Raw genomic sequence first — 22,130 nt, forward strand, 5'->3', positions numbered from 1 at the left:
TTAATATAATTAATGTGGCCAAGTCCACTCTTTCTTCTCTCTCTCTTTAAAATTTACCATCAATGGCACAAAAACCTCCAAAAGGTTAATGGAGAATTATACTTAATTATGATGATTCATTATCATCAGTGCAGTTAAGCTAATTTATTGTCTGCTCCTTAACTAAGGGAAAAGTCTGTTGGGGTGAAAAAACGTACAATAATTAGCCTTTTGTGTTTAGTGACTGCTTTATCCTCTTAAATCTTATTATAAAATTAAGGCTATGGTTGTGAAATAGCTGTCATAGTTGCAAAGAGGCAGGAGAATGTGTCTCTGTAACTGCAAGAAAGACACCTGTTACAGATGTATAGGGAAGCAGTAAATATCAGCATGTCAGATGAGGACAGTTACAGGGCTCGGACTGTTAAGTCTGGCATCATCCAAAGGCCAAATACAAATTAATAACAGGGACACCTGCTATCACTAATGTGTTTTAGATTATCGGGATAATGCCACATTCAGAAACACTGATTTTACTAGCATGTCCACATTGGCCAGAGCACACGCACATTTCCAACCGCAACGTAAGAGCAAAAATGGGACGGAAAGAGAAAAGGGAGGAAAGGAATGCGTGAATGACAGCGTAGTAAAATGCCAGAAACTGATCTGGTCTTTTTAATGGTTTTTCAGAAGGCACTTAAAAATGCACGTACCTGCAAGGGTGAAGGGTGTTGAACAAGCCATGCTTAGAGAAGGCAGTTGAGGGGAGAGACAGCAAGAAGTTGTTCGCCAGTCGATGGGACACGCCGGCATTCCAAAGCATGGCTTCTAAGTTATGTTCTCCACGACAGGAACTTAAGCCAGATGGACACCTCCTGTGTTTTCCACCTTCATTTTATTTTTTGTTGCTGTTTCTGTTGTTCATGCTGCTTCTTTCTTGTTTAAGGACTGTCCCTCAATGAAGGCCTGGTGGGTTTTACACCTTTGAAAAAGTTACCCTTGTCTCTGAATCGATCATGTTGGGGAAGAGTTAACACTGTGTGTTTGTACCTGGAGGATAAGCAGCGTGGGCCAGTATGGAGACTGGGAAGTGTTACGCCCATAACAGAACGCGAACATTGTACCAGAACAAAATCTCCGCAGCCCAGCCTCCGCCTACTTATAAACCTAGTCAAGTATACCGATCTGCAACTTTGGGCTAACTCGGATAATAAAAAATGGAACGACCGATAAAATGATAAGGAAAGAGTTCAGGTGGAGAGGATTGCCCTTTCTTTTCACGTTACTGTCGTGCCTGCAGTCTGGGATCTGACTGGGGCCTGGTGGTCTTAGGGAAGAATCACAGTCATCTTCAGGCTGCCCCCGGCCTCCCCTTACCAACTGCTGACTCCATTACCCAGTACCTTCTCCTCAGCGTGGTGCTTACGATCGTGCTGCTGCATATGACCCGTGTAATGTAGCCTGCCAGGGATGACAGGGGTGCTCGAGGAAAAAAAAAAAAAATCTGCATAAAACTTCTTTTATTCAAAACCTAAATGTCAGGCAGAATCTTGAGCTTCAGGCCCAACCGCTGCCTGGATGTGAACAACTCCACGGCATCTCTCCTGACCTTGGAAGGCAGGGCCGTGAGGGTGCCACTTCAGCCTGCGCACCTGCTCTGATTTAGACACCTTGGCTTGCAGGTGGATAAAGTCCTTCTGGCTCTGGTATCGCCGGAGCCCTGCAGTAGGAAACTTCTGCAGGGTTCTGCACAGTATGCCGTGAGGAAATCAGCAGTCAGATTGCCAATTGGAGGTGAGAAGACCACCTCTCTGATAACGGGGGGCCACTTCCTTCAAAAAGCCACAGTGTGGGACAATGAAAAGACCACCTACTCCGTGCAAGGAAGTGAATGACTCTTCTATTTTCAACCTCTCGCTGTGTTGAAGTCGTTGAAAAACTCCGAAGGAAAATAGTTTCTTTTGAATTCACTCAGAGCGTAGGTGAGGAATACATAAATGATGAGAAAAAATACGGTTGTGGGGCGCTATAGGGGTTTTTCCTTCGTAGATGTCAAGCGATCCCACTCACACGCACTCCCTCCACACTTGACTTGCAAGTTAAACGTTGTAAAAGATGTAAAGATCATACAGAAAAACTATGACTTTTGTCCTTATCTCAAGGAACTTGCTTTTGACCTGTTCAAGATGAAGTGCTGTGGCTCATGAAGAGTCAAGTTGCGAGATTTAAATAATAATTCAAGAGAACCATAGACAAGTTAGAGGACTTGCATCATTAGTTGCTAAATGAATTATGTGGATTATAATGGTCAAAAGGAACGTGAATGGAGAACGTTTTCCTAGTAGAGCTCTTATGCTGCTAGTTTTCATTCAACAATTGTTTATTTTGTTTTTATTACGTGTGATGGCGATTCCAAGGTAAAATCAAATTTGTATCCTTCCCTCAAAGAGATTATACTCTCAGGGTAGAGTAGACTTTTGCATAGAGGTAACTCTATGCAACTGAAAAAGTTGAAACTCGTTCAGTGCTAACCATCAAAAAAGTCCAAATCCAGTTACTTTCTTTTCTTTTCTTTTTTTTTTTTTTTAAGTTGATTTCTAACTGGAAGAATCAGAGAGGGCTTCACGGAAACATGGCATTTACCATGAATTTGGAGGTAGAATCTTGGATGGAATGGATCAGGCAAAGTATCCATTGAGAGCAAAGTCAGGAAAAGAATTTAGGATGTTTTTTCCCTGGTGGCTAAAAGCCTGGAAACCAGCTTTGGTGGTGTGGTTGAATTAACCAGGCTTAATTCCTATCACATGCTATTGCAGTTTAATAAATTCCTGCAGTTAATGAAAGCTTTTTTTCCCCCCTGCCTCCTGCAGTGTGCTGCTCTGGTTGGTGAAGACCAGCCTCTTTGCCCAGATCTTCCTGAACTTGACCTTTCTGAACTAGACGTGAACGACTTGGATACAGACAGCTTTCTGGGTGGACTCAAGTGGTGCAGTGACCAATCAGAAATAATATCCAATCAGTACAACAATGAGCCTTCAAACATATTTGAGGTAAGGGCATCATCCCTTGGCGAAAATTAATTTCTCATTGAACGTGGCTTGGGCCATCATATCATTATTGGCCTGAAAGCATATCGGCTTCTCACTTTGCTGTCATCAAAAGACTTCTTATCACAGGTAGGCCCTTCCTCTTTCGTGGAAGAACAGTGTTTGGCAAATGAGTGGACTCGTTGTTGTTGTTTTGAGATCTGGGGGGGCTAAGGGCCCCTAACAGAGCGCATTACTCTGTGTCGAAATACTAAGGGGTTGTGAAAGCTTTACGGACAAAGAAGAACAAGAGTCTAAACCTGTTTGTTCCTGTCTATTTCCCACAGAAAAGTGCCTAATGTAAATTAATGTGAAATGTAAAAGAATGCATTTTTTTTTTATCCAGGAGATTAGACGTCTACCTTTATTTGTCTCACAAAGTTAGTGGGTAGTTATTATTATTGTCATTTTTTTGATCAGACCTCTGATTTCTCTACAGTATAGAAATGTCTAAGCCCAGCTATTCTAATATTTACTGACAAATTAGTAAAAATTCGCTTACCTTTCAATAGGGAAAATTACCTCCTAGGCTCCAGACTCTTATTATAAGCCTACCCTATAATAAGGAATGTTAATCTACTCCTATTAAAGTGTTACTTTGAAAAAAGAAGTTCTTTCTTACAAGATCAGCACTCATTTACTTAAGAAGAAATGGTTTCTTAGAGGGACAAACATTGAGCAGTCTGGCAAATGAACTGAATAAAGATTGTTGAGTCAACTAGTTTTCAATATCACCACTACCAGCACCCCCATCATTGTCTAACATCTTCTCCCTGATATGTGCCAGGCCCCATGCGAAACACTTTAAATGTCTTTTGTATCCCACCAGTAGAACCATTCCTTAAACTTCAGTGTATTTGGTTGAGATCTCAAGTCATTAAGAAAGCCAATTTTACAATATTTATTGAGTTTTTCCAGCACCCGGCGCATAAAAAGCACCGAATAAATGTTTATTGAGTCATTAAGAAAACCAATTTTACAATATTTACTGAGTTTTTTTTTCCAGCACCCCAGCACACAGAAGGTGTTGAATAAATGTGGGTCGACTGATAAATGACCGGTGACTATAGTAATGTTAATAACAGTAATAGCGATAACAGCAATGGCCAAGCTTTTGAGACACCTGTGCTATGTATGTGTCATCTTGCATATCCCTAAAACAACGTATTTTTTAGGTACCATGAGTACCGTTCCCATTTTCCGTCGAGTCTCAGAGAGGTGAAGTGAGTCTCAGACTCCGAGTCTCAGAGAGGTGAAGTGATTTTCCCCAAATCACACAGTTGACAAATAAAGACCAGGGATCTGAACCCCAAATTGATCTGATGTCCAAGGCCATATCAGTGGTAAAAATAGAGTACCAGTGAGGTGGGGTGACAACCATCCTTCACAAAGACATATCAAGCTGCTGCTTTGCTGAATATATTTAAAAATAGAACAGACTCGTTCCTTTCAGTGTTGGTTGACACGGGAGCAGGAATAGTTGGGGAGCCAAGGCGGCTGTAGGTTCCGTCCATGGCTAAGAGTTTCTAATATGTCTGAGCAGAGTCTTGGATGAGGACTTAAGATGGGGGAGTCCGGGCTGGGGAGAAGAGGCACTGAAGGTCTGCGGTTAGTTCTATTTCCCAGGCTTCTCAGCCGGGTCTTTGAAAGTTCATGTGAGGACTTGGCTAGTTAGAACTGGTAAATTGAACATTCCTCATTCAGTACACTTGTCAGGCGACAGGCCCGTTTTAAGTCATGCTGCATTAAATAAACAGTACTTTTAAAAATGTCCATCTCTGTAGACCTCTTATCTAAAAATCGGTATTCCATTTTGGGTGATTGCCATGCATTTTGTAGGTGATGGCCAGGGAATAACTAAAAGGTGGGGGTGGGGGGCATGGCGTGGGAGTCAGTGCCTCCTCGGTGAGCTAGTTTCAAAAAAAAATCCCTTCCCCATGACCTTGTGTCCCCATATTTCATGTTGTGGCACCTGCACGAGGCATTTCTCATCGGTACCTTGAGGAGACTTGGTTCAGCAACTGGTTATATATAGGTGCTTTAATCTACACGAAGACACCTCTTTTGGTTCTGTGTATAACTTTCTACCACTGATAGAATTGTTTTCAATGCTCTAAAACACAGGGTTCATTTAATTTAATTTCTCATTAGCTCATTTTAAACCAGTGACTCTCAACCGAAAGCAATTTTGCCCCCCAAGGGACGTTTAGCAGTGTCTGGAGATGTGTTTGATTTTTTTTTTTTTTTAGGACCGAAGGCAGGAGGACGCTCCTGGCGTTTCGTGGGTAGAGACCACACACAGGACAGCTTCCCACAACAAGGAGCTGTTTGGCCCCAGAGGATAATAGTGCTGAGGTTGAGAAACCCTAAAAAAAAAAAGTCACTGAAATTCCCTTTTGTAAAACACTAAAGATGAACTGGTCAGGTTTCAGAGAGACTACATAGTTAAGACACAGGATATGAAGGATCAGAAGCTGGGGCGCCAGGGTGGCTCAGTCCGTTAAGTGTCCAACTTCAGCTCAGGTCACCACCTCGTGGTTTATGGGTTCGAGCCCTGCGTCGGGTTCTGTGCTGACAGTGCAGGGCCTGGAGCTTGCTTCAGATTTTGGGTCTCCCTCTCCCTCTCTGCACCTCCCTCATGCGTGCTCTCTCTCTCTCTCTCTCTCTCTCTCCCCCCCCTCCCGTCTCTCTCTCTCTCAAAACTAAAATAAACATTCAAAAAAACTATGTAAAAACAATCAGAAGCCATATAAAATTGTGGAGATGCCCAGGGCCTCGGGACTGAGATGTCAGGAATTCTGTCAGTGACAGCAGAAGTGACCATTTAGATAACTGTAACCATTTTCTCTGATGTCACAAAACTCATTCTTCTCTGTCTGTGCAAAGGGTAAGGCCGTATGTGGCAATACTGTGACCCAGGGCCGCGGCTTCCTGAGCATTTGCATACAGCCAGCATGCCTCTACTCTTTGCCCTCTAGCGTTAAACTCAGACATCTTTTCTATAACAGGGGGGGAAAAAAGTGTGTGCGGAGCACAGGTGGAATTCGAAAATTGTGTCTTCCCCTGGGCGGTTGGTCCACGCACAACACGGTAACCCTTGAATGGCCACGGCTTTGTGTAGCTTCCTGCGGCTCCCCGAAGCCCTTCTCGGAGCCTGTGCCTTTAAGCCTCTCCCCGCGGACTTTACCCCGGGCTCACTTTCTTCCAGTTCTCAAAGCCCTGCCTCATCACATTTGTGAAGTCCTTGTACTTGAGCAAGCCAAACAGTCACGGTTTCCGCCACCTCTGATGTACCAATACGAAGCATTATCTACCTCAGATTCCCAGAATAAAATAAGGCACCAGGAGTGAAACACTTTCCCTGGCTCAAGCAGCACGTGGAAACTGACCACAGGGTTTCTGAATTCTAATCAAAGCAGAAAGCGAGGGGTGTTTAGCGATACGGATGGGATCCGGGTGGCTTGCAGATCGTGTAGCAGAATGTTAAAACCCCACGAGTGCGTAGAAATTCCTTCCTTTGGCCTCTTCCGTGCGTTCGGATCTAAGTTTAATTTTTATCGGACTTTAGAAGAAAAGAAGAATGGCATTGAATGTCACGGTTTGGGGAGGAGTGAATTCCTCCGTGAGAGCCGGCGCGGGGGGGGGGGGGGCAACGCGCAGTTGTCCATGTCGATTGAGAAATTGGACACACAAACAGCCGTCTCTGCTTGCACAACCTCTGTCGGAGGTGTAAATGCAGGTGACCAGGTATTATTCAGAGGCCACTTAGAAGAAAACAGGACACAGGCGTTTGTAGGTGCGGCCTCCTGTGAATCTAATCCATGTGTCAGGAAAACAGGATGCTGTCTCTGGACCGGTTGGTAGCAAGATTTATGTTTCAGAACATTGCAACATAACTTCCTTCCCTCTCTTGCCTTTGTGCATTGTTTGAAGGAGGCGAATAAAGGAGTACTTTTACAGCATGGCATGGGGTAAGGATGGGTGGCACGGGATTAGTTTAAACAGCGCATTGGCCCTTCTGGGTCACCGTGGGCCACCTTGTCCCTGCTTTATTTGAATATCTGCTTTCAGTGCCTCCTTGATACAACTGAATGAGCATCTTTCATTCATTAGTCTCTTACTTCTGAATGCAGCTACTTGGAGTTCTTTACAACACGGCAAGGGAGAATGTAGTTGTCTCTAGGTCATTACTCATAATATGTTCTGAGGCCTGCCTTTGCGAATGGGCAGAGAAGGGCTCACAGCTGCACCCAGCATTCATGTCAGGTGATTACAGGGACTCCGCGTAAGGTCTGACACTGAACTTTTGTGGGAGTCAAACTGGGGGTAGTTTCCTGCTATCTGTTCCTAAGATATCCTATCATGCTAACAAGGGAATTATGATTAGAGGCTTTTGAGGATGCTTAATTATTCTGGTGAGGATGTAAATGATTTTATATTTCTTCTTGTGACTTTCAATTGTATTCTTTTTTTCTCTAAAATGGGCATATACTATGTACTTACCAAAGAGTTAAAAAAAAAAAAAGCAATCAAAATTTGGCTCTTCAAGCGATCGTGAGCATTTTAGAAGCAGGGGACTTGCTTGTCTTGTTCCCTGAAGTTTTTCTAGATGTTTTGTTAGAAAACATCAGAAAGTAAGTACTGAAAATATTTACAAGATAATGAATGAACGGACCATCATACATTTATTGATGGCGTGAACTGTCTTAGGTCATGTGAAGATTACATACAAAGCAGAAAGGATCTGTTTCCTAAAGGACCTCAAGCGTGATTTGGGATGTCAAGTGAAGAAATGCGGAGCAATTAGCAAACAATGAAAGACTGCATACACATATGTATGTATATATGTATATGTTTATAGTTTAGCAATTAAATAACATAAGACTGTATATTCATGTATATGTGTACATGTATATTTAAATACATGGGGTTACATATTAATATTATATTACATATTCTATATATGTGTGTGCGCATATATATGTGTGTGTGTGTGTGTGTGTGTGTGTGTGTGTGTGTATCCTAGCTGAGGAGGGAAGCAGAAAGAATAACTTCACCATGGCTAATAAGAGAATAAGAGTGAAGTGTTTTCGTATAGGGGGTATGACAGTGAGGAGTTTGATACCCCCAAAGTAAAATATATACTGATAGGAACGTAGGAGTAGGAGGAGTAGGTTTGGACTTAGGGTGGGTACAAAATTATGGCCGTCCATGGGACCCCTGTTGGGAATGTTTAGAGTTTACATAGTAGGGATTGGGGTGCCAGTGAAGATTTCTAGCAGGAGAGCCCTATAATGGAGATGGGATTTAAAGGTGTTCATTTGATAACCGTAAGAGCTGTGGACGAGCAGAAAGTAGAAGAAATTGGACAGCAGGGCTTGCTGCATTTCCAACACCATGCAATGCAGGTGCAGCGAAGGGACAAGGTGACAGCAGAGGGGATGGTGTCCAGGGAACAAAGACTTGAAGCACCTTGAAGGAAAATTCCATCAGCCCTGATGAATATGAGTTAGGTTAGAGAGGGAAGTGGCAAAGAATGCTAACTCAAAAATACTCCAAAGGGAACCAGAACTCCACGGAGAGCTTCCTGGTTACGTTTCTACTCACCTTTAGGAGCCGAAGTACCTTCTTCGGACTTGTGAGTCATTTTACAAAGGGGTTCCCCATCTCTCTGCTGCCTCAGGGGCAGAACATATTTAACCCAATCCACAAATTTATGTGGTGTCTGCTTTTTTTCACTTGTCTCCTTGGAGGAAATTCTGCAGCCTTCCATGGTAATGAATTCCTGCTCCTGACTGTGCCTGTGGTCAGACAGACTTTTCTATGAATGGCAAACCTCTTGGAATTTTAACACAACGACAGAGAAAAAATATGAAAAAATATGCGTCAGAGCACCCTCACCTTAATTTAATCATCAGGAGAATAAATTTCCCTTTGTTATTTGGAGACGCTGAATTAGTTTACAATAATCACTTCTTTGAGATTTCTGGGATTTCCCATTTGCAATCAATAAATGTTTGTCATTTGAATGAAATTTACAGCCCCCAACCAGATTTTTGCCACACTTGGCAATGACACTTAACGGAGAACATCAACTTCAAGGAAGAAAATAATAGCCGTTTAAGTGGGGAGATAATTGGCTGTAACATAAGAACATTGAAAAATGTTGAAACTCATGGAGACTTATGGAGTATTTTAAAAATTTATGTTGTACTTATCTTTGCCTTTGTAATCTACCACAAAACTCCAAATTCTGGTTATAAATCAGTTAGATGTTCATCTTGGAGAGTCACAAATCAGGAAGCAACAATCTGACCCAGCCTGTGTGCTGCTTTGTTTTCAACCTCTACTGTCGGCTTATCTTGAGGGAGACTAAAGAGTGTTGTTGTTTTGTGTGCGTGTGTGTGTGTGTGTGTGTGTGTGTGTGTGTGTGGTCATCTACCCACCTCAGTTAGAGACTATTTTAGACTTCTTGCCTTGATAACATCTGCCTTATCTTGGGAACATCTGGTTTATCACCGTATTTCCTCCCTGCCATTATGCTGACCGCTGGAAAAATAGGGCTCAGGAGTCCTGACCCACAAGGTGATGTCTAACTGGCATCACCCCCCACTAGTAAATAGCAAGTCGCTTGCAGGTGCTGGTTACATGACCATCTTTCACCATCACTAACTCTCCTGGTGCCTGCTTTTGCTAATGTAAGTTGTGGTTACAGGAGACGAGGTCGGCGGCTGTTTTTCATGGAAGTCGATCCAGTCCTTAGCCATTTGCAACTTGGAAAGTGAGAATCTATATGTTTAATTAGGCACAATGATTGCAGAATGTACCATTTTGTGTTCTTTTGAGTAGAGACCAATTATTTCATGCCGGATACTCTAGGTGTTCTCAGATGTGGGTGAGCCATTTTATGGGCATAGCTTAGGTTTCCCCCATCTTCTGGATTCATTTAAGTGGATGATTTAACTAAAAATGACCCTGCCCAGATTTCTTTGGGGCCAGAAAAGTGGAGACCCACATTCACAAGGAGGTAAACCTAGAGAGGAATCAGGAAAAAGTGGCTCATGGCCTCTTAGATTTACTTGAAGGATATTAGTGTTGGTTAAAGTAAGTAATCAAGATTCGGGGTGCTGGATTGGACAAACTGGCTATTTGTGTAGCCACGGTGTGTGCTTGTATAGTAACCTTACACATATGTTGTGTCTATTTGTCCATGTCCCCCTGTCTGTATGTGATATGGTGGAGACACAGCCCAGCAGATGGCTCACCTCTGAATGAGATCAACACACAAAGCAGATAAAAAGATGAACTTTAAAGCTCATGTTAAACAGAGAGCCAAATTGTTCTTCTACTGTTCCCTACCCTAGACTTCACGTTTTTAACAAGGTTAATTTGTCCCTATGATTACATGCCTATTCTTTTAGCAATGAAAACTTTTATTGTGGGTTTTATAAAATGAATTACCTGTAATGTAAAACAATTTTGTAAGGACCATTTTTTTCTTTCCCTTTCTTTCTTTTCTTTTCTTTTCTTTTTTTCTTTCTTTCTTTCTTTCTTTCTTTCTTTCTTTCTTTCTTTCCTTCCTTCTCTATTTCTTTCTTTCTTTCTCTCTTTCTTTTTCTTTTCTTTTTTCTTTCTTTCTTTTTCTTTTCTTTCTTTCTCTTTTCTTTCTTTCTCTTTCTTTCTTTCTTTCTCTCTTTCTTTCTCTCTTTCTCTCTTTCTCTCTTTCTTTCTCTCTCTCTCTTCCCACCTGTGAGGCTACTTCCAAGATTGTGTGCTCTGAAGTATAGTTTTGAAAACAGAGCAGGATACCAAATTTTCCTGTAGCCTGCCACAGATGCTGACTTACAAGTAGCTAGGATGAGAGGTAGGGAAGGGGGAAGAGAGATACACAATGAAATACACGCTCTTATTCTTGGCAAGGGCAAAATTTTATGAAGATAAATGGCTTCTTATCCATTAGGCCATTTGTCCCAAAACAATGATGGGAGATACTTTTGTGCCTTTTCTGTTCCAAAGTGATAGAATAATTTGCATAGTCTGAGATTCTAAACACCATTACCTTGTAGACCTGCCCATCTCTATTACTACTGCGAGTTATTCACTCAGGGTTTGCAGCCAAATGGGTTAATGAGTTACCAGATCTTGCGTAAAATGACTTGGCCTGACTTTGAAGCAACTACTTTTTCCTTTTTTTTGGCCAGTCTTGTGATTGGTGTTAATTCGCTCTAGAGACCAAGCCTCCTATAGAATCTTTTTTGTCCCCCCCCACCCCCCAGAAGTATCTTCCTTAAATACTCTCCCTGTAACCATTTTCATTCTTTCCCAAACTTGTGCTTGAAGGCAGTCAGTGCAAGGAGCTGCAAGCAGGCTGATAGGGCAGGGAGGAGGGAGGAAACTCGGTAGCCAAATCCTTGGTGGCTGATGCCTTTCCTTGTGCCAAATCAGCACCATTTCTCGGAGCCCTGTCTGCAGCACAACTAAGTTTAGAGTGAGTTCCTTGGTGTTCCTCACGCAAAATGCAGAGCTGGAGCTCTGAACTTTGAAGGAAAGCCTCAGAGCTATTTGCAAAGTGCTGGTGCTTAGTGAATACTAAATTACATTTAGGAAATCGTCTACTGCTACCCGTTATACTTCATTTTTATTCTTGACACAGACACCTAAATCAGAGAACAGTAACATTTCAGAGATTATGGAAGCAGTTTGGGTATGTTCCAACACTATAATAGGATCAGAATTTTAAGGCCTTTTGTATTATTACCAATAGTCACTTAGTTTCTGCTGCAGTGTACTTTGTGGGGAATTACAGCTTTTACTAAAAAGATTAAAATGCTATTATGCAAATGATTGCAGTATGTTATTATGTTTACAAATTAACATCCATGGCTCAACACACAAATTAACTAACTATTCTATCTATGTTATTAAGGATTTAATAAAGTAACTGTTAATAAAAATGGGTAGCTTGGAACACTTAATAGGAAACAATCGTGATTTAACACAGAACTCGAGCGTGGTGTTTAATGTTCTAGGTGATATAATGGTAAAATAAAGTTGAGCAAAGCACACAGAAGAACCAGGACCGTGTGAAACGCAGAGCTCCTTGTCTGAGATGCTGACGACCATGAACTAAGTAGCTGCAGGCTACAACGTGCAGTGGGCAGCATATCAATAAATCTAAGCAAAGCACACAAGGCATCTTCTATTAATAAATAGTTCATTGAAATGATAATTGCCCTCCATTACATGTGTGATATGTTCCGTACACGCGGAGAATACTTACATTATTCTAAGATGGAGCTCAGAGCAAATTTTGATGTGGCAAATGGGATTTCGCTGCAGAATATCACTGTGTGATAAAAGAGGAGAAGGCCAGGTTCAGACTAAGATGGCTTTACAAACAGGCTGCAAATTGCTATTCCTGGCTGTTCATAAGAGATCATAAAAGCAAGGAGATAAGAACCGCCAAGGTCCCTGAGAAATGAACGTATGTGATTATGTTATCTTGTGGGTTGGCTTTCCTAGACAGACCGACACCACCACTTTCGTCCAACGGGAAAAGGACAGAGAGAGAGAGATGCCGATTCTGGATGGCAAACTTTGTTAGATTGGGGAAGTTCCAAAGCACTGTAATTAAAATGTTTCCAAAGAGACCCAGGATTCCCATCACCGAATCCTTTGCTGGATCTCAAAACAAGAGCGAGAAGTGTTACCCAATACTAAGCAAACAAACAAACAACAAGGACACAAAAGAGTCACTAGACAATCCTGGAACAACTTGGTTTCGATCTCAAATGTTGGGGACTTACTTTTCTTAGCAGCGAGATAAAAATGTTGAAGATTCCTACGTAAACAGCAGCCTTTTTAGGCCAACCTGAAAATATATAATTATGTAACAAATCAACAATTACCTTTCCAGGTCTACCTACCGAGGGCAACTAACCTGAGCTTCTGAGCAGGAATATCTGGGTATACTTAAGAAGCACGAGCAGGGAAAGCAACCACAAACTTGGTCAAGGTTTGGTGTCCTTGCGTACAATACAAGCAATTTGTTTTGTTCTGAGTCCCACCTCTGTTGGAAAAACTACTTATGCAAATGTTTGATATCTAGCTCCAGCAAGGCGCCTGGTTCCTTCATTTCCTTCCACATTCGGATAAATTGTGTTGTTCTTCACTCTTCCAAATTTGTCCTTGTGGAAGCAAACGCTTGCAAATTGGTTGAAGCTCGCTGAGGGGAAAGAGAGGGAGGGAGGGGAGCGGGAGGAAGAGGGAAAAACCTGACCCCAAACAGTTGCCGGGGACAGCTTCTGGTTTGATGGTTTGTGGCCTTGTCCGGTTCCCAGGCACCTGATCGGGAAAGTGGTACAGTCCTGTTATGCAGGCCTTCTGGAACGCCTGCCAACATTCACCTGACATGACCAAGGTTTAAAGTACTTGCTGTAACTTGAGGGAGCGTGGTGGAAACGTGTGCCTGTGTATGTGCATACACATTTACATTTCCTTTCTTTTCTTTTTTAGAGGAAAACACAAAGCGATAACTCGCCATAGAAGGGTGGTAAAATAATTAGTCCAGCAGACAAATGCCTTGGCCCATGTTTAAACAGAGCTTTAAGGACACAGTGTTCTCAACAGTCACATATCTAAATACAAACCAGTGTCAGCTGCCATGCAGACCAGAATGTAATAGCCCGTTCTCACATAGGTCATCGCCAATCCATTTTGGTCGCAGTCACACTGCACATCTGTTTCTGCATGCTGCAGCTTCTTAAGGCGGCATTTAGACTTCGTAAGGACACAAACAACCAAGCTATAAATTCCCACTGCTGGAGTTATTTTGAATAAGTATATACTGTTTCATATTTATAATGGTGAGGCTTCCTAATATTCACAGTGAATATATAACACCGATCAGTTCAACAAGCATGAAATTGTATGTTGTCAACTTGTCACATAAATAGAGTCCTATTCAGGCTTGCGATAATGTTGAACTAACATTTTTTTCCCCCGCGATCGTCGAGAGGGTCACAAAAAAGTAGGGAGGTAGCACTTCCTTTGGGTAGATAAACAGTCAGGGCCATTGTAAAGTTGATATTCACGATGATGGGTCCCTTTTCTTCCCTCCCTCCAAAGCACTTGTTTTTCTTGGGTGAATGCTAATTGGCTAATCTGGTGTGTTTCTTCTGCCATCCAATGGTATCATTTGCAGCCAGTGCTAGAAAGCTTTTTTTGGGTTGTGTATGTGTGAGTAGCTTTTTTTGTGCTCCTTTAAAACAATTTTTTTTTTTCCTATTCTTGGAGCGCAAATCAGCGCTAATTGTCATGAAATTCTCTAGCTCTACTCTGGCAAGCTTTCTTGTTGTCTCTGCACCTCTGTTAACTCTTAATTCAGTACCAGATCCCTGGTGAAAGCTGGGCATTTGGGGTGAACTCTCCTGGCCTGGAGGATTTAGAGAGATGGAGAAAAGAAATTACTGAATCCAAATTGCAACTTACTGGAAGGAGAGGAGAAGGCAGATGAAGTGTCCTCACCAGGAGCTAGGGAGAAATGGCAGGTGCCACTTTCCACAGCGACTGGTATTTCTGCACCAGAGGCGAGAATAGAAACTGACGTCGAGTACTTTCTCACTTTTGAGAAATTCTTAGGCGTGTTCCGCCCTCCTAGTCTTCCTCAAACGGCCTGAAGACGGCAAGTGTCACAGTGTGTCTCTGCAGGTGTGGTGGTTTGTCCCATCAATTGCTAACTCAACACCTCAGGGCAGTGCATTAGAAGACAGCTGTTAGGGAGGACTGTTATCCCCACCGGTCTTTTCATCCCGTATCGCTTGTGATACAGGTGGTCACATTTTCTCAGATGGTTTCCAGCTTTTGTGTATTGTCACATTGCTTCGTGCTTCTCGATTTTAAAAGTTCTTCTAGGGGCTCCTGGGTGGCGCAGTCAGTTAAGCGTCCGACTTCAGCCAGGTCACGATCTCGCGGTCCGTGAGTTCGAGCCCCGCGTCAGGCTCTGGGCTGATGGCTCAGAGCCTGGAGCCTGTTTCCGATTCTGTGTCTCCCTCTCTCTGCCCCTCCCCCGTTCATGCTCTGTCTCTCTCTGTCCCAAAAATAAATAAACGTTGAAAAAAAAAATTAAAAAAAAAAGTTCTTCTATTACTTGTTTACCCATCCATATCCAAAAATAATTATCGTCGCCCACCATCATCGCCAATTTCTGGAAAGGCAGTGGTTTAGAGTCAACACAGTCCATGGCCTCAGGAAGCTCACGGTTAGTGATAAAGACAAGTTGTTCAAATCAAGTGAGATAAGCTGTGTGATAGAGACAGCAAAGCAGGAACTTTCTCCGCCTGCTTATTACCCTGGTCATCGCTAATACATCAGTTCTACCCTTCTCTGAATTGGCACACTTACCATTTTCAGAAAGGCCTTCACCTTGAAGCGGGATTTTTCTGGAGAGCAGCTCTCCTAGTCACTGGGGCCGTCCATTCCAAACCGAGAGCCCGGGCATAGGGTCCAACAAGTGCAGGGCAGTGGAACAGAATATTTGAAAATGGGAGACCTGAGCTTTCCGGTTTTCTACACATAGCGTATCAAGGAAAACAGAAGTTTGCTCCTTGGAATTGCTGAGGGAGGACAAGAGGAAGCCATCCTCAGGGAGGACCGCAGAGCTGTCAGCAGAAAGTTCTTTAACCCAAGTGCAAGGCTGACGTGATTAGAATGTTGTGCCCCTGGCAAAGTATATGGGGCTCCTTTGGAGGAAAACCATTTTGCACCATTTTAGGCCTAGCGACCTTTCTCTCTGAGAATGATATTTCTGTCCAGCCAGAAGGGCTGGCACGCTTTTGCCTATATGTGACACCCTGCATATGTGACTTTTCTGTCTCTTGGAGCGCTCTTCTCATTGACTCATGGGATAATCCTACACGGGGACTGTCTTGTTGCACACGAAGAATGTAGACCTACCCTCTTCTTCTTGTCTGTTGAGGTACCAAGCATTGCACCTCTACTGAGCTATGCTCAATATTTCCTGTAATACCTCAGTTTAAATCTCTTCTCCCCAGTCTTTTCTCAGAGGCTTATTTCTGCTTTGGAATAGTGCTTACGTAGGGAGAATTAGGTGCCTCTATTATAGGAACGCCCTTGGTTTTTCCACAGGCTCTTGGCCTAAGGACGTTAGCTTCCCTGGGTGCCATTTCATTTGTTCAGATGTGAAGTTGGAGTGTCTCATTTCCAGCCACAGTTCTGGCTGCCCAGGGATTCTGGCCAACTCAGATTCTGTCCAGAAATGTTCTCATGTCAGGATCCTCTCGTGTCTTGCCAACACATGCTTAGCGGGGACACCCTGCTCTCCTCTGAGCTGCATCTATCAGCCTGGTTTTTTTTTGTTTTTTGTTTTGGTTTTTGTTTTGTGTTTTTCAGGCAGTGCTGCCTGATGGGTGGGCTCACCTCCTGTTCCTGCCGGAGAGGAGTCTAGGCGAATGCCTGAGCATTTGAGTGCAGTGATGCTGCATGGGATGAGTGACTTCTCTCTCCTGCTGGTCCCCAATTCCAGGGCTCTGCGTGCAGCAGATTTGAGAGTTACATTAGGTCACAGTGCCACTTTCTAGCTCCTTTAATCCTGTCACCCGGCAATCCCACCGACGTGGCCGAGGTGGCTGTCCCTGTCCTAAAGGAATGTATGTCAGTTTCTCCTGGGACAAATCTAGTCTGGCTGCTTTGCAATATTTGTTCCAACAAATATTTTGACAAAGTTTTGTCCAAGTTTGTCAAAGTTTTGACAATGTTTTGGCAAAGACATTCTGTCTGCACAGAACCAAAGAATTCTCCGTGTTTAGATGCATTTGGAGGTAACTGTTCTTGGCAGATAACTGAGTCTGGTCACCCACATTGCGTGGTCCATGTCCCATCTAATTTGTCTTCGAATGGCAAATGGTTTCTTCTCTGAGTCAGCCAAAGGCATGATACCCTCCGACAGTCCTGGGTGACCTCCCTGCTGCTTTTGTGACACAACAAAACAAAACAAAACAAAACAAAACAAAACAAAACAAAACAAAACACTGATCCCACTTTTTCCCTCTCATTGCTGGTTCATTTTTATTTCCAGCTCCATGTTTCATAGCTGGAAGGGAAGATATATGTTCCACAGATAGGATGCATTTTTACTTAATCATGGTGGTTATTTTTATAATTCATATTAGGAGACCTCATTTCTTCGGCCGTTATTAACTTAGTATTATTAATTGTCCGAAACATAGCTGAGAAGCACACCATTTGTAAAACTGTCTCGGAGAAGCCAAACTGGAGGCAGAAAAATCATACCCTCACACTGAATGCATTTTCTTCCCAGATAAGCTTCTCCAGCCCTCCCTTACCACTTGCTTCCTTTTGTTTTACTTACAATTTAAACCAATCTGGTTATCTGTTTTCCAAGCACATGGGAGATTAGAAGAAATGATTTAGAAGGTTAATGAGCTGGTAGAGGCAAGGAGATCATAGCAGGAAGTGGGCCCTGACCAAAAGAGATGAGACAAAAAATTATCAAAAAAGGAGGCACGCACTCAAAATAGGACTGGGTTTGGGGGCACGTAGCCCCGTTTTTCTCGGGGCTATATTTCCAAATAGCTCCCTGTGGACCTTTAGCAGTATCACCCAATGCTACAAAAATCAAATCTCGCAATTTTTAAGATGGGAGAAGTCCGAAAACGATTTTGAGCTCTTTCCGTTCAATGCTTTAATAACAAGTTGGGTGCTTAAGTAAGTCAGCCTCTCGTTTCATCTGCACAAGTGTCTGTGGATTAATGCCTGACGAGGAGGATAAATGAGGCGTATATACAAACACACATGCACATTTTTGGATCTGAAAGATTTTCATGGAGTTTTGACGTCATTCTGTAAGACTTTCCCATGTAACAGCACTAAATGAGACAATGCTCCATGAAATGCTGAACTTCATTGTATGATCTGTCAGATCACTTGCTCCCTTAAAAAATACAGCTGTTAAAATTTCCTCTGATAAAGAGGCTGCTGACTTTTTTTCTTCTCTTGTCAATACTAAAGCTCTTTGGCTACGGGGCCATTAGTCAAGACAAATACAGCTCAGCAGAGTTATTCTTAAATCAGTAATTCCCCACCTTACTTTAGAATGAAATTACCTATACTTTTCCCCTTTCTTGCTCTCTTCCCCAGTCCCCAAATAAACCAGCGCCACAATAATGCATAATTCACGCCTATATATTCATTTGGGGCACACTAAATTGTAATATCAGTGCTCTAAGTCATTCCCCCTTCTTTCTCATTTTGTCCGGAGACCCTTATAAATAAACCACCCACCTCAGGGCTTACCGAATAATCACTAAAATGTGCTATTTGGTTTTGGAGAAAGGATTTCAGCTAAGGTTCAGGACTGAGTTCCCTAGATCTAATTTCTGTCTAGAAACCCAAGGAATGCTCTAACTGTGACTTCTTTATCCAAACTCTCTGGCCCAGAGAGGGCCACCTCTCACCTGAAGGGAGAGAATGGACAGCTTGGATTTTGCCACATGGGCCCTGAGCTTTGGTTAGGCCGCGACCCCTCATTACTATTCAAACTTTGGCAATTTCAAAGGCTGCTGTCCCCCCTGACTTCTGTAAGCAGCCGGGCTCCCCTGGTACTTTTTCATGCCTTATCCTTTATACGAAGGCATTTGTGTCTCCCTTCATGTCCCTTTCAGGAGTAATTCTTCCCGTGTTCAATTTTTCCCTTTCTCTTTATGGCTGTCGTAATAGCCCCTGATACAGTCAGGCAGCAATGACCCTGTCCATCATTCACCTGCAAGCTATTCTTGAACTAGCGGATGGTCCCTGAGTGACCAGATTACTTGTGCCAGTGGTGGGTCTTTCCACCCGACCTTTCATCCGGTGGCATAAAAGCCGGTTCCAGGCCGTGCGCAAGGCTGGCCGCCCCGCCATCTCAGTGCCCTCCGTGGAGGGAGCGGTGGGAAGAAGAGCGTCAATGCAAATTAATCGCGGAGGCAGGGATAGAGCAAGGTGTGTAGCTGGGGTTACCAGAAATGACATCTGTCCTCCTCGGAGTGACAGTGGAAATACGTCTCAAGGAGTGAGCGTCCAAGGGAGATTTTCCACAGACACAATTGGCATAAACTGCCTTAGAACAAAGCGCTATTCAAAAGGCTGTGTGTTTGCCTTGGTCTGTGTTCAACCGGAGCCTTTACCGGGCAAAGGATAAGCTATTAAGTCCCTACATTTAGGAAGGGGATTCGTGGCCCTTCTTGGGCACCGAGTGAGTTTTCACTGCCACACGTGCAAAGGCGCGTCTTTTCCTTTCCCTTTCGTGCGGGCCTTTGAATGTTGTGGCTGCGGCCGTTTAGACGTCAGCTTCCTGGCGGCGTCCCTCACGCTCTATGATGCACTTCATGAGGGAAAGGATGTGCCTCAAGTCGGCGCCTCATCGCCTTGCCAGGGCCCGGCACCAAGCCAGGCACGTAAGGGACTCGATCTCCGATGTCTGTTGATGGTTGGATTTACGGTGGCTCTACCCAAATCAGGGAGCGAGGGAGAGAAGAAAACGACCTTCCCAGCCATTCAGAGCAGTCATGCTAAAAATAAGACGTGCCAAAGATCTGAGAGCGTGTTCTCTAAGAGGTGGTTTGTAAGCAGAGCCAACAGCGACAACAGTATGTTGCGTGCCTGCCAGAGAGGCTGCGAACTTACCTTCTAATTCGCTTGCTGCCCCGATGAAGACATCTGGGTGGTTTTAATGGCAGTCGGGGAGCCACGTGGCTGCTTTAAGCCGGTGCACGTTGGCACATGAAGGCGCCCTTACACGTTTTACGATGGGTGTTGAGTGTTCACTCCTCTCGCCTACAGGACAGGGAGTATTTCTCATACTCCATGAAGAGCTAAAGAACTGGTACCTTTTCAAGGATCCAGAGCATCGGGGTAATTCTGCTACCCTACAAGGACCCGAATGTTACCTGGGAGCTCCCTTAAGTACGCGGCAGCAGGTTCCCAGCACGCTGTTCCCATCACTGTGCCCCTATTTCCTGGTCTGTTCTAACTCTCTTAACAGATCCGGGCATCAGATTTCCGCAAATATTTTGTTGTTGCTGTAGTGTCCTTGTCAAAAATCACAACGGAAGGAAGGCACCTCTCTCGGAAACGTGATTGCGTGATTGTACAGGTTGATCGTGCCGTATCTGTCTGGCAGTTACCTGACTTCTTGGAAGAATCAAACACAAAGGCTAGAAAGGAATGGCGGGATGGGGAAGGATGACCGATTGCCGCAGGCTTTTGGGCTTTTCAGAAGGCGTGAATGTTTTTGGCCCTGCTTTCGCTTATGGGCTGGGATCATTGAAGCCAGGGTGCAAAAACAGCAAAGAGGATCCGCTAACCTGAATTTCTTAGTAGATTTTGTAGAGCAGTTGAATTCATGGTCATTTTTGCTATTTTAGCAAAGACCTTGGCGAGTTGTCTTTGTTCGAAGGGGATGGTTTGATCAGTCCAGGACTTTAGGCTGATTCATGTGTTATAATTCAGTATGCTATTATACAGGACACTCCAATCCAGGGAATGATTTTATTCGTTCTTAAATTGATCCATTTATCAACTATTTAAAGAGCACCAACGATGTGCCAGATTTGCAGTCAGGTACTCAAAATACAAAGACGTATGTACCATGTACATAATCCTTCAGATGTAGGAGTTGGTGGAACGGTGAAAAAGACAGACTTAACTAATTAGAAGATAGCGGGGTGAATTCTGTGGTCAAGTTGTGGCAATGAAGTGCCACAAATACACAAAGAGAGCGTAAAAATGTCTGCTAAAACAGAGAGGAGAATTGGTAAGGGTTGCTAGATTATAGGGTCGTGGGACTTGATTACATCAGACATTAAACATTCCTGTTGATTTATAAAATGTAGTAAATTGCATTTCTCCTCAAGGGGAAACCAGAACGGTCAGGAAAAAGGAGGCGCACAGTAGGCTTTTCCTCACATTTCCAGTAAGGCCAGTCTACATTGTGCTTGGCAGTCCGACAGCTCGTTAGATTTTAACAAAAGCAACAGAACTAAGTAAAAATTCCTCAGTCAAGCACCCCGGGTACTATCTCTGAGAGCAAATGTGACACAGAGAATGAGAAATGAATTAAATAGTCAGCTACAGCAAGCCAAACTTAAAAAAAGCCCTGAAATGACCAAAAATGGAAACATATTACAGTTATCTGCATTCACAGTACAGAACAAGTTTGGTCGTATTTAAGATAATTCTCTAGTGCCTGCTATTTTTAGCCCAAGGGTAAGCTCCTCTAAGAGTCCTTCAGAATTGCATCCCTTTAACCTGGCCTAACAAACTAAGCCAATAAGCTGTCTGATTTTCTTCGTCCATCCGGGAGGAAGAGAGATAGCTAAAACAAACCATTTGCAGGGAAAATGTTCGGCCTATCTTGTATTAAGAGCTTTTTTTCATATAGATTTTTAAAACATCCCGATATTAAGTGTTGCCTGTCAGAGACCAAAATGTCAAGCTTTGCTGTTTTGAAATTGTAGGCTCATGGTTATAAAAAGAGGATTTTATAGGCCTAGTCTAATGGAAATAAACATTACTCCATTACCTTCGGTAAAACCAAATCTTTACAGTTCAAGCTATCATTATTAGTGTCTACGAGAAGAAAGAAACGTTTCCAGGGGGCTTATTTATTTTTTTTAGGCAAAGGAGGACCGGCGAGCTGTACCATAGCAAATGAAAGTTTTCTTAAAGCTTTCCCCTCAGTGACTTTGCAGTGTGTAATTTAGAAGCAGAGAGCAAAGAAAATGCAGTTTTAAAACACTAGGCTGGCTATTCCTGGCATCTTTCTTTCCTACATATTAACGGCCCTTTGTAAAACCATTGCTCTTGTCTGTTCTTGTCTGTCTGTCTCTATACAGTATACATAAACAGCTTTATCAGCTCTTGATTGTGCACACTTTCTCCTTAGTGCGTGCTTCTGCGTGTGTGTGTGTGTGTGTGTGTTTGTGTGTGAGCTGTCCCTGTTTCAATCGTATGACCATATTAGGTGGACGCTTGAAATGTCTTCTTTTC

General features: G+C 43.2%; 1 protein-coding gene across 6 annotated transcripts in view; it reads left to right on the plus strand.

Annotated features, from left to right (window-relative positions):
• The window catches only part of PPARGC1A (PPARG coactivator 1 alpha), a 647,743-nt gene that overhangs the window by 550,336 nt on the left and 75,277 nt on the right, over positions 1-22,130 (plus strand). For all 6 annotated transcript variants that reach the window (XM_027047192.2, XM_027047060.2, XM_053217509.1 and 3 more), the window contains one exon: positions 2,850-3,029. In XM_027047192.2, the coding sequence (XP_026902993.1) occupies positions 2,850-3,029 (180 nt within the window). The remainder of the gene's footprint in view (positions 1-2,849; positions 3,030-22,130) is intronic.

Source organism: Acinonyx jubatus, chromosome B1 (genome assembly GCF_027475565.1).
Source record: "Acinonyx jubatus isolate Ajub_Pintada_27869175 chromosome B1, VMU_Ajub_asm_v1.0, whole genome shotgun sequence".
Classification (NCBI taxonomy): Eukaryota; Metazoa; Chordata; class Mammalia; order Carnivora; family Felidae; genus Acinonyx; species Acinonyx jubatus.